The sequence below is a fragment of the Anolis sagrei genome, chromosome 4 (genome assembly GCF_037176765.1).
Source record: "Anolis sagrei isolate rAnoSag1 chromosome 4, rAnoSag1.mat, whole genome shotgun sequence".
Classification (NCBI taxonomy): domain Eukaryota; kingdom Metazoa; phylum Chordata; class Lepidosauria; order Squamata; family Dactyloidae; genus Anolis; species Anolis sagrei.
Genome location: NC_090024.1, coordinates 105,885,481 through 105,898,677, shown reverse-complemented (window position 1 = coordinate 105,898,677; position 13,197 = coordinate 105,885,481). Strand labels below are relative to the sequence as shown.

Sequence of the window (13,197 nt, the reverse complement as noted above, 5' to 3'; positions counted from 1 at the left end):
TGTGTCCATGGAGAGACATTATATAGAATTATGAATAATACAAAGTGCATAAAGGGAAGTCTTCCCCTTTTCTGCCACAGCAAAAATTGGGGACAGTCTATGAAACACAAGGAAAGTAGAGCAGAAACAACAAAAATACATTTTTTTTCCACAGTGTAATTATTAGTATATGGAATCTTCTGTCACAGGTGTCATTAGCTTAAGTGGTTCAAAAAAGAAATTAGACTATTACATAGAAGATACGTTAACCACTAGCTATATATCATGATGGCCTCCATGCAGTAATGGCTTCAATGCCAGTTTCTGAGCAGCATCAATATGTCATGGCTGTTTATTTCCTCACTTATCGGTTTCTCATAAACATCTGGTTAGTTGCAGTAAGAAAGCATGTAGTTTTAAAAAAATACCCAACAGTGTTTTTATCTAATTCTCAGCACAGTGCTTGAAATCCACTTTTACTGTATTACGGAGATTCCTAAAGACATTTTTGTGAGAGTAAAAACATATCCATTTCTTCTCTGAAACAACATTCTGATCAAGTAATCTGCAGTTGACAAAAGCTTACACCAAATAAAGGTTTTGGATTTTAATGTGTCCCTCTAATAGTTGAGGTTATTTAAGACTTGTAAGTAACTTACCTGTTAAAAATTTATGAAATTATGTACTTTATTAATTATTGCAAGTATGTTGCAGTAGGTTAAGCCACTGAGCTGCTAAACTTGTTGACCGAAAGGTCACAGGTTCAACTCTGGGGAATGGTGTGAGCTTCCGCTGTCAGCCCCAGCTTCTGCCAACCTAACAGTTCGAAAACATGCAACTGTGAGTAGATCAACAGGTACCACTCCGGCAGGAAGATAATGGCGCTCCATGCAGTCATGCTGCTCACATGACCTTGGAGGTGTCTATGGACAATGCCGGCTCTTCAACTTAGAAATGGAGATGAGCAGCAACCCCTCACATGACTAGACTTAATGTCAGGGGAAAATCTTTACCTTTACCTTCTTATAATGAATGAAAATAATCAAAATATGATATAACTCTACGGAAAACTAAAATTAAAATAGAATATTTATAATATTCATGACATAGCTGATAGTTTGGACTCTGTTTCCTATTTATGTTCTTTTCTCAAAAAAAATTGAAGGAATAAGCTCTGGTCTAATTACTTGTACACATGAAGTGTAACTAAAGAATTTAAACAGCATTTAACATGGCCATAGACATTTAGTACTATAGGTGCATGGAATTTCACTTAATTCAGTCTTTCCAGTAGAGATATACTTGATCCCAAAGGGTTTTTCTCACCAGGTTTAAATTAGAGGGTTCTGTGTAGGGGCTGACATCACACTGGAATTCATTGTGATTGGAAAAAAATACGTGAAACTTGGAATTGAAGAATGATTCTGTTTATTTGTCGCAATGCCTCTTTCCTCCAGTACACACAGCATAGCAATGCCAAGGTATTCATTCAGATTTATCCTTGCATTAATGTTGTGAAGTGAATTGGCAGCAACTTGACAAAGCTACCAAGTTAAGCTTTTATTTTGACTGAATCAGGTCTCCCCTATTAGGTTGCTGTAAGGTTTTTCAGGCTGTATGGCCATGTTCCAGAAGCATTCTCTCCTGACGTTTTGTCTGCATCTATGGCAGGTATCCTCAGATGTTGTGACCTCACAACCTCTGAGGATGCCTGCCATAGATGCAGGTGAAACATCAGGAAAGAATGCTTTTGGAACATGGCCATACAGCCCAAAAAACTTGCAGCAACTCAGTGATTCCAGCCATGAAAGCCTTTGACAACACATCTCCCCTATTACTTCGGCAGCCATGACCTATTCTTTCGTTCATGGAAGGAATATAAAGCATAATAATATCAAGTTTTGTTGGGTGATGCAACATTGGATATCAAAGGAAGCTGGTTGCTTGGAGAAACAGGATACCTAGGAGACTAGACAAATTTATGGAAGATGGTCTGCTAATATCTACTCATGATGAAGACTCATGACCCCGACCCTGGAACTCACTCCCAAGGATATCAGACAAGCCCCCACATTGGCAGTCTTTAGGAGGAGCCTGAAAACGTGGCTGTTCCAGTGTGCCTTCCCTGAATAAGGAAACAATGTCCTGCTCTGATTAATTCTCTGCAATAGTCCTCAGAGGCACTTTACTACCAAAGTTCATTTAAGTTCGTTCATTCTTCTTTCCATTTGACTTCCAAGATTCTTCAAGGTTGGTTTCTTCCTTTTCTTTCGTTCCTTCTTCTCTCTTCGTCTTATTTTCCATTTCTGTTTTGACTATTATATGTATTATATTATCTTTATCTGTATCCAGACCTTTCTGTCTGTTTTATTTCTTATCAATCATATTTATTTTAAGTATTCTTTCAATATTGTCCAATCAGTACCTGTCTCTGTTATTCCCTTACTCCTTTGTAATAGGTAGCTTAAACTATCCATATTCCTAACATCCATCATCTTTCTTTTCCAATCCTCCATTTCTGGTACTTCTTTCTTCCTCCACAATTTGGCAAAGCACATCCTGGCTGCCGTGGTGGAGAGAAAAATCAGTTTATCTGTATTTTTGTCAACTTCCATATTTGTAATGCCTAATAGAAATAATTCTGGTTTAAGGGGTATACGAATTTTCAAAATGTCTTGTAATTTAGCCTGGATTTCCTTCCAGTAACATCTAGTTTTTTTACAATGCCACCACATGTGGTATAGTGTTCCTTCTGCTACCCCACATTTCCAGCATTTTGGGTTTAAATTTTTATAATATTTGGTCAGTTTATATGGTGTCAGGTACCACCTAAAGAATATCTTTGACCAGTTTTCTTGCATGTCATATGCCTTTAGATACTTTATTTCCTTTTTCCAAATTGTTTCCCATTCTTCTAGTCTTATCTCTCTGCCCACATTTTTTGCCCACTTTATCATACATTCTTTCACTCCTTCTTCCGTACTCCATTTCAACAATTCTTTATATATTTTAGATTTTTTTTTCTTCTCTATTTCCCATATTTTATCCCATATATTTCCCTTTGTTTCGAATCCAATTTTTTTATCCTTACCATAAAATTCTTGAATTTGCCTATATTGTAGCCAGGTCATGTTTGGGTAGGTTTTTTAAATTTCATTTAGAGGTTTCAAAGTTGTTTCTTTTTTTTTTCTTCTTTTATCAACTCTTTGTAGTTTGGCCATTTAACCCACCCTAATTCCTTTCTTTGACAGGATTCTAATGGTGAGATCCATGTCGGTGTTTTATTATACATCCTTTTCTTATATTTATTCCATGTTTTGATAATCGCTGCTCTAACAAAATGAACTTTCTTGAATCTTTTCTTTTAAATACACACTTCGATACTTTCCTACACCCTACTTTGCTGACTCACTTTCTTTCCCTCTATATTCTTCCCCCCCCCCCTTTCCCCCTGAAATCCCTCTGCTTTCCGTTCCTTCCCATTCCCTATTCTTTCCTCTCTTCCTCCTTTAAGTTTCTTTCTGTACTTCATTCTATCCTATCTTATTTTAATAACTGTATAATATGAAAACTTCAATAAAGAATTTTTTTTTTTAAAAAAGAAGCACTTTACTACCCATTGGGTTGGTCTCTCTACAATATCTTTTAAAACCCTCTTGCTTAGATACATCCTACCTCTGTTCACGCCCAGTGTTTATTTAAAAAAAATTAATTTCTTAAATCTGGCCCGGCCATAAGGTTTTAAATTCTCTGTGTTATTGTTTATATGTGAGTTATATTAATTGTATTGTTTTATTTGCTTGCTGTTTTGTTTTTACTGATGTGTTATTGGGCTTGGCCTCATGTAAGCTGCCTTGAGTCCCCTTGGGGAGATGGTGGTGAGGTGTAAATAAAGTAATATTATAAGACATGCCGCCACCAGTATCAGAAGCATTGTAGTTTGAGGATGCTTCTGTACACAGTTCCTGCTGGAGGATTAGCCATGGGCAACTGGGGGTGCATTTGCACTGTGAAATTAATTCAGTTTAATGCCACTTTAACTGTCTTGGTTCAATGCTATTGAACCATCGGAGGTGTGGTTTTACAAAGCCTTTACTTGGCCAAAGAGTCGGCTCCAAGTTGGATTTTCTTTCTATGAAGAAAGTGCATGAGATTTCCCCAAACATCTTGAAACCCAAAGTTTCCTTCGATGCTTTTTGAGTCATTTATATGGAGTGACTGCCAAGGTATTTTTGTATGCAAACATCATTTGACAAAATGTATTTCCTAGAATTCTTTGTTCTGTGGATTTCTGTGACCATTAACTTGGACTAGTTTCCAAGAGTGAAGTTCATTGAAAAAACATTTCTCCTAACCTTGAGCTGCAGCTTTTACCTATTATAAGTTTGGGCATCATATTTGTCAAGAAGTACAATGCTGAATTATTCCTCTTTCGTGCTCAGTACATCGACATTAAGAGGGCTAGCTCCACTTACATGATAACCCAATATTTATTATTTTAAAACACAGTGCTGCTGCAGGCTTGGGAACATTATGTAACAGGCAATTGTGGGAGCAGATAACTTTTTTTCCTACTTCATTATTTTGAATCTAGGGTAGAGAAGAATTGTAGAAACATGCAGGGAAAGCAGTCTCTCACCCCCCCCCCCCTCCCCACCACCAATTCTTTGCTATACATTTCCTTCCGCTAAAGTGGTTTTGCTTTTACATGAGTGTGTAATTAGTCAGTGTGTAACATATAATTAGCCTCTAAACATGATGTCTTTCAATTTTATCTTGCAGCTAATGCTTTTATGCTTTTTGTGTTGGTAATTTTGATGGCTGTATTAACCTGCTGTTGTAACCCGGTGAAAAGCCTCTGTTGAAATGGATTGGTTTATGTCTTTACTCTGTTTGTGACACAGAATATCACTAGAGAATCTTTCATTTGGTAAAACTCTTGGTAATCTCTTCTAATTTATTATTTTATCAGAGGGATCTTTTGGTTAATAATATGAAATTATGTTACTTATTATCTTTGCCTATACCTTTGGACTTCTATTAAACCTAAACAGATGTAGCAAATAGCATACAGAAACAGATATTTGTATGTGTTACTGTGAGTTTGTCAGGCTGTATGGCCATGTTCCAGAAGCATTATCTCCTGATGTTTTGCCCACATCTATGGCAGTCATCCCCAGAGGTTGTGAGGTCTGTAGGAAACTAGGCAAGTTGATTAACATTTAATGGCCTTGCAGCTTCAAAGCCTGGTTGCTTACTGCCTGGGGGAATCCTTTGTTGAGAGATGTTAGCTGGCCCTGATTGTTTCTTGTCTTGAATTCCCCTGTTTTTTGTTGTTTGTTGTTTTTTTTTTTGGTGTTGCACTTTATTTACTGTCCTGATTTTAGAGGTTTTTTTTAATACTGGCATTCAGATTTTGTTCATTTCCATGGTTTCCTCCTTTCTGTTGAAATTGTCCACATCCTTGTGGATTTTAGTGGCTTCTCTGTGTAGTCTGACATGCTGGTTGTGAGAGTGGTCCCGCATTTCTGTTTTCTCAAATAATATGCTGTGGCCAGGTTAGTTCATCATGTACTCTGCTATGGCTGACTTCTCTGGCTGAAATAGTCTGCAATGTCTTTCATATTACTTGATTTGTGTTTGGGCCAGCTGACACCTCCCAACAAAGGATCCCTCCAAACAGCAATCAGCCATGATTTGAAGCTACAAGGCGATTAAATGCTAATTAAGGTGACCAATTGCAACATTCACATTTGCCTCAAGCAGACAAGAGCCCTTTATCTCACTCTGAACATTCCACAGATATGTAAACCCCACTTGCCTAGTTTCCAACAGACCTCGCAACCTCTGAGGATGCTTGTCATAGGTGTGGGCGAAATGTCATCAAAGAATGCTTCTGGAACATGGCCATACAGCCCGTAAAATTCACAGCAATTCAGTGATTCCGGTCATGAAAGCCTTCGACAACACATTTTGTATGTGGATCATCTAGCGTTAAAGAATGGAAAGCTAAACTATAGATAGTGCTTCAGGGTTGTTGTTTTTTTTTAAAGAAAAGTTGAAAATAAAGCTCCTTTGAATTCAACCACTTCCAATGATTTCCAGTGTGGCATTTATTGGGAATGGGGACGAGATAACAGAAATTACACTGGACTGAAATGTACATACTTCTTGTTTAATTATTTACTGGTGGGAAGTCTCTGCCAGATGGCATGGACCAGTTTATACAATGATGTACTAACCTGCTTCTTTCCTACCACAGCTTTCTATGTTTTTGCAACAAGAACAGTAGATAGAAAAATATCTATCTATATGGCTCATGTGGTCTCTTCCAACTCTATTATTCTAAAATTCTAAGATGTTGTCCAGTAACGTTAACAACATTAAGCTAAAATATTACTTTATACAAGTTTTTAAAAAATGAAATAACATGTTTTAAAAACATGATATAGTGATTTGAGAGTGGAACTGGAAATCAGGGTTCGAATCCATACTTAGCTATGGAAACCTACTGGATAAAGTTGAGCAACTCATACTCTCTCAGCCTGAGAAGGAGGTAGAGGCAAACTCTCTCTGAACAAATCCTGACAAGAACAACCTGTGATAGGTTCATCTTAGGATCATCAGAAATTATTTGAAGGCATGCAACTATATTTATTTATTTAGGTAGGGAAACAGGTAAATTAAAAGCATTAGCAGTAACTAACAGGTAGCTAAAAGTATTTTGTGTTGTCATTTTTTGTAGTGCAGCTGCAAAATTGTATTGTTTAGTCCAGGCTTGGGCAAACTTTGGCCCTCTAGGTATTTTGGACTTCAGCTCCCACAATTCTTAACATCCTGTAAGCTAGCTGAAATTTCTGGGAGTTGAAGTCCAAAACACCTGGAGAGCCAAAGTTTATCCATGCTTGGTTTAGTCCAGCTAAAGAATAAAAGACTGTACTTAGAAGTATTGACATCTGTGTTTCTTTCCAGCTCTGATCAAATACATCCGACCTGTGTTTGTATCTCGATCAGATCAGGATTCTCGCAGAAAAACTGTTGAGGAGATAAGACGGCGTGCTCAATCTAATGGAAAATGGCCTCAGGTATGGATGAAAAAATATATATAATGTGCTTTAAAAATAAAATAATATCATCCACATTTTATATACCCGTCAGTAGCAAGGACCCCAGTCTGTGTCTCACATAGACTAGTGGGAGAACTAATGTTGTTGTAATGTGTTTGTATGTTGTGGGCATCGAATTACTGCCATTGTAAGCCACCTGAGTCCCCCTTCGGGGATTGAAAAGGATGGGGTAAAAATGTTGGAAATAAATACAATAAAATAAACACAAGGGTGTGGACCTTTTAGTTGGGAATCTTTCCTGAAACGATGTTCATATTCCCATTTTTAAAAAGTTCACTTAGCCATCTGGACAAGATTTGGTTTTTCAAGGAATCCTCTAAACAGCGATCAATAAAAGAACATTCCACTTAGTTTTCTGTTGCTACTTATTTTCTGTTGATTATTTTGTTGTTTTTGCTATTCCATTGTTACCTGCTGCTTTTTTCCACAAAATCAAATAAACATTAGGTCAATGTACTTAATCTTGTAAAGCCAGATCAACCATATCTAGCAAGTAGATTATATCCAAACATTCCCTATTACGAAAAGAATATACTAGAGGCAAAACTATGCATGTTTTGAAGCCAGAATTATTGATTTATTTTAAATAGGAGAATCTACTTTACTTTTTTTTGTTTTTTTTCCACTTACACAGCAGTCCAAGCAGCAACAATCAAGATCAATAATTAAATACCCCAGACTAAATCCTGCATAAAGTTCATGGTGTTTGACCATTCTGACATTTACACACCATTTCAGGGCTTCTAACAACCATGAAACTAGATCTACAATTCAATAAAATTCTTCTTTTCATGTCAGGAGTGTCTTGAGAAACTGCAAGTCACTTCTGGTGTGAGAGAATTGGCAGTCTGAAGGACGTTGCCCAGGAGACACCCGGATGTTTTGATGTTTTACCATCCTTGTGGGAGGCTTTTCTCATGTCCCTGCATGGGGAGCTGGAGCTGACAGGAAGCTCATCCGCTGTCTCCCCAGATTCTAACCTCTAAGCTGTCAGTCTTCAGTCCTGCCGTCACAAGGGTTTAACCCAGTGTGCTACTGAAGGCTCCAATTCAGTAAATTTACAAAACAGTATAAAACCCATTAAGGAAATGCTTGCCTGGACAGGAAGGTCCTTGCCATGTTGTGAGAGGCCACCAAAGGAGTGCTAGGCTAGCTTCCTAGAAAAAAAAATACATAGTTTAGGATTACTCCACTTTAGTTTATTTATTTACGACATTTATATACCTCCCTTCTCACTCTGAAGGGGACTCAGAGCGGCTTACAAGATATATTATATTATTAGCATCGTACAATATCAGTGTTAAATATTACTATATTGTACTATACCACTATATTGTAATATTATTAGTAATATTACATGTAATATAAATATATAGGAGCCCCCAGTGGTGCAGTGGGTTAAAGCGCTGAGCTGCTGAGCTTGTTGACCGAAAGGTTGCAGGTTCGATTCCGGGGAGCGGCGTGAGCTTCCGCTGTCAGCCTTAGCTTCTGCCAACCTAACAGTTCGAAAACATGCAAATGTGAGTAGATCAATAGCTGCCGCTCTGGCGGGAAGGTAATGGCACTCTATGCAGTCATGCCGGCCACATGACCTTGGAGGTGTCTATGGACAACGCTGGCTCTTCGGCTTAGAAATGGAGATGAGCACCACAACCCAGAGTCAGACATGACTGGACTTAATGTCAGGGGACAATCTTTACCTATAAATATATAATTATAATATTATATTAGTAGTAGTAGTAGTAGTATATTGCATTATATTATTATAATATTATATTATAATATTATGTGCCTCTGCCATACTTGGGAACACAGAAAAGAGTGTAATCGCAGTCAGATTGCTATGAGAAAACATGGTTCCTTGAGTCTCTGTGTCTAAGCCATCTGGAACTGTAAAGATCAGTGCCAGCACTTTGCATTGTGGCTGAAACAAACTAAGTGTTGTAGCTCTTACATAATTCCTTGTAGGTATGACATGATCTCAAAAGCAAGCACACAACATTCAGATTCTTGAATTGTGGATCAGTTACACTTTTAAAAAATGCACCTCTAAGGTGAACATACTGCACTAATTCAGATATAATTAGGGGATATGCATGTGGCACAGTAGCCTAAGCAGTCCTGCATGTACCTCCGCTCTACAGTTCCAAGCACAGACACACCTTGATTCTTAGAGGGAACGTACTATCCTCTGGCCAGGAGCCCTTTAGCTTGGCTAGATTCCAAGCCTCAGTATGAATTAGAAACAAATCAATTTGCAGTAGATATTTTACAGAATAAACCATTCAATTTGCTATGGTTCATACATTTAAACTGTCAAGCCAATAACACAGACATCTTAAATGTCATGGAAGAACACTGTTCAGCCTATTAATTAATTAGATGTGAGGCAGATGGTAATCTGGGAAAGGCCTTTTCAGTGATGGCATTGTGATTATGGAATTCTTTCCCCAGAGAAGCGCTTCTCGTTTGTGCACCTGGCACAGACTTGTTTATTTTCCCAGACTTAATTCTGAGATTTCTTCTTTGCTGCCATTTTATCAAGTTGTTTTCATACATATTATTCTGGTGATTAGTTTCCTTTTATAATAATTTCCAGTGCCAAGCTGGTTTGTTTATTTCAAGGGTGCCTAACCTTTTGACTTTCCAGGGCCAGGAAGATTAGTTTTGGGTCACACATAAAATACAATGCCACTAACAATTGCTGATGAGGAAAAAGTTCATGAATAATTTTGGGGTTGAGCAAAAATCCTCATGTCATAATCCTAATTAATGCATTGTCCAGTTTTAGGGGTCTTTTATAATTCTTGAACAAGTCTTCAGACTGGACTGTTTGTAATTATAATGCAAATGATAGATAATACTCTGTTATTTGTGGATATAACATATTCTGATTATTCCACTCCATTTCGTTGTCATCTACAAAGTTTACACTCGAGAAACACACAATCTAGTTACAAAAAATCACAAGAAAACTCATAATGTTTTAATGAAGTTTAAAATTTTGTGTTGGGTTGCATTCATAGGTATCCTGAGCTACATGTGACCTCTGTCATACTTGGGAACACATGGGTTGAACAAGCCTAGTTTAGTGTAGAGCAGGGGTCCTCAAACTAAGCCCCGGGGGCTGGATGCGGTCCTCTAAGGTCATTTACCTGGCCCTCGCTCAGGATCAACCTATGTCTGAAATGAAAGCACACAACAACAACAACAATCCTATCTCATCAGCCAAAAGCAGGCCCACACTTCCCATTGAAATACTCATAAGTTTACATTTGTTAAAATTGTTCTTCATTTTAATTATTGTATTGTTTTAGAATGTTTTTTTTTTGCACTACAAATAAGATATGTGCAGTGTGCATAGACAATCATTCATGGGTTTTTTTTTTCAATTTTAATCCGGCCCTCCAACAGTTTGAGGGACTGTGACCTGGCCCTCTGTTTAAAAAGTTTGAGGACCCCTGCTGTAGAGGTTCTTCAACATATGTAGTGTTCTATCTGCCATAGAGAAAGAAGAGGGGGAATTATGAATTATGATGATGATATTTATATAATCCTATATTTTTTCCAATCTGGAACTCAAGGTTACTTACAAAACTTAATATAGATACAGCTAGAATTTACATTATACAAAAGCTAAAAATATAAGTAGACTCCCATATTTCACCACATAATAGTTGCATCGAAAAAAGGAATGCAACTACTATGTGGTGGTGATTATTACACACTAAATTTTTTTGCAGGCAAGGAAAGTCTCATAACTGCAAAGCGGGCAGGCATCTGGGCAAATGAGGCTTTGTAGCGCCAAATGGGCAGATATAGGGGTGAGTGAATAAAAGGTACAACTATTATGTGAGGAACAGCAATATGTCTCCAGTCCACATTTATGTAACAGAATGACTGTTGCCACTGCTTAGTGTCATTTATATTTACTTAACATTCATAAACACTAATAGTACATACAGAAGCTTTAGAAGAGATGTGATTGTTCTTCCAAATGATGTGAAGTCTACACTAGATAATAAAGAATGTGAGGCTGGTCCATGGTTCTCATTCATGTGTCCATGGAGTGTGGAGAATCCTTTCACATTTCTGTCTTACCAACTGAGAGGGCATCTGGTTTCAAGAGTTTGAAACATGATAGTGCTTCAAAGATACCTGGGCCGCCTTCCAGATATTCTTTCATAATGTCGCATTTTGTAGAATACCTTGGGGAATAACCTTGGGTTCTTGAAACTCTCACAAATGCTTTATTTAGCAGCATTTTGAGGTTACCGCTAAAAGCTTACATTCTGACTTTGAAATATACTTTACGAGAAAGATGCACAGGAAGTATAAAAATAATTTGTAATAGAAGTTTTGTTTCTGTTTCTAAGATAATGATATTCCCAGAAGGAACCTGCACTAATCGATCTTGTCTAATTACCTTCAAGCCTGGTAAGTATTATGTACATCCTTCCTTTTCTGTGCCCTGTCTGTGTAACATTAGATTCCGAAACATGCCACTCATTGATCCATGATGCCAAGGGCCACTTCATTTGTCACAGCAAATGCATACCACTTTGTTTTTTGTTTGTTTTGTTAGCTGTAACTTTTCTGTAAAAAATTGTATATCTGGAAATGTAAAAAAGACCTCCATTTGTGACCTATAAATTGTGACGGCTTTCAGAAACTCAGATATTTGTGAAACATTGCATAAAGATGATATCAGACTTTAGCAACAAAAAAATAAATAAAAAGAATCTATATATTGTAGTATGCAAATTGACTCTTGTGTTTAGTAGCCATCTTGTTTTTAATGGTAAGTTGAAAAATTAAGTATCTAAATATTAGAGGTGTTGTTCGAACCGTTAAAAAAGTAAAAGTGCTGTTAATGGGGAAAAAAAGAAAAAAACACAAATGTAATGAGTCTAATTTACTGCAACGCGCTCTACATGGTGTTGCCTTTGAAGACTATTCGGAAACTTCAACTAGTCCAATAGGCAGCAGCCAGATTACTCACTGGAGCATCATACAGGGAGCATACCACCCCTCTGCTATGTCAGCTCCACTGGCTGCTGATCCAATTCCGAGCACAATTCAAAGTGCTGGTCTTGACCTATAAAACCCTATATGGCTCCAGCCCAGCGTACCTGTCCGAACGTATCTCCTTCTACATCCTGCCTAGGAATTTAAGATCTTCTGGAGGGGCACTGCTCTCGGCTCTGCCCGTGTCACAAACGAGACTGGCGGGCACGAGCCACAGGGCCTTCTCGGTGGCGCCCCCCCCCCCCCGCCTGTGGAACTCACTCCCCCGGGGAAATTAGATCATTGTCATCCCTCCTCTCTTTTAGAACGAAATTAAAAACATGGATATGGGACCAGGCCTTTGGGTAATCTGGCAGATTGACAAGGAAAATGACGACAAGGAGCTTTGGAAACGGACTATGATAAGCTGAATGGCTTACTAATTACGGAACTTGGCGAAATGATGGCCACCAAGCTGGCTTTTTCTATGAGATTTTACTGTAATAATTTAATGTTTTAACTATTTATAATTACTGTGATATGTATTGTATTGTGTTTAAATGTAAGCATCAAATATGTGCCGGCTGGTAGCCGCCCTGAGGCCCCCCTAGGGAGTTGGGAAGGGCAAGGTAGAAATGCTAAAAAAATTTTAAAATAATATAATTCTGGCCTCAATGCTTTTATCAGTTCCAACAGAGCAGTGGTTCCCAACCTGTGGTCCGTGGACCACCAGTGGTCCGCAACAACTAAAATATGTTCCGCAGCCTCACCTTTACTACACTGTTGCAACAAGAGCAACTGGTCTCGTAAAACCCTCTTATAGTGCCGAGGCTTATTAATTATAGTTTTCTGTGGGCAAGCAGATGGCAACTTCTGAATGGCATATGTTCTGTATCAGAAGCTAGAGCTGATGTGGTCTATCCAATGCATTTTTCTGAAATAACCAAATTGAATCTAAAGTGGACCAAAAACTGATTCATAACTCCTTTGGTAATAATAATAATAATAATAATAATAATAATAATAATATAATAATAATAATTTATTTGTATACCGCCCTATCTCCTCAAAGGGATTCTGGGCG

General features: G+C 37.8%; 1 protein-coding gene across 1 annotated transcript in view; it reads left to right on the top strand.

Moving 5' to 3' along the window:
* The window catches only part of LPCAT1 (lysophosphatidylcholine acyltransferase 1), a 70,008-nt gene that overhangs the window by 28,939 nt on the left and 27,872 nt on the right, over positions 1–13,197 (top strand). Inside the window, exons 4-5 of the mRNA XM_060774620.2 lie at positions 6,952–7,064; positions 11,483–11,543. Coding sequence (XP_060630603.2) covers positions 6,952–7,064; positions 11,483–11,543 — 174 coding nt within the window. The remainder of the gene's footprint in view (positions 1–6,951; positions 7,065–11,482; positions 11,544–13,197) is intronic.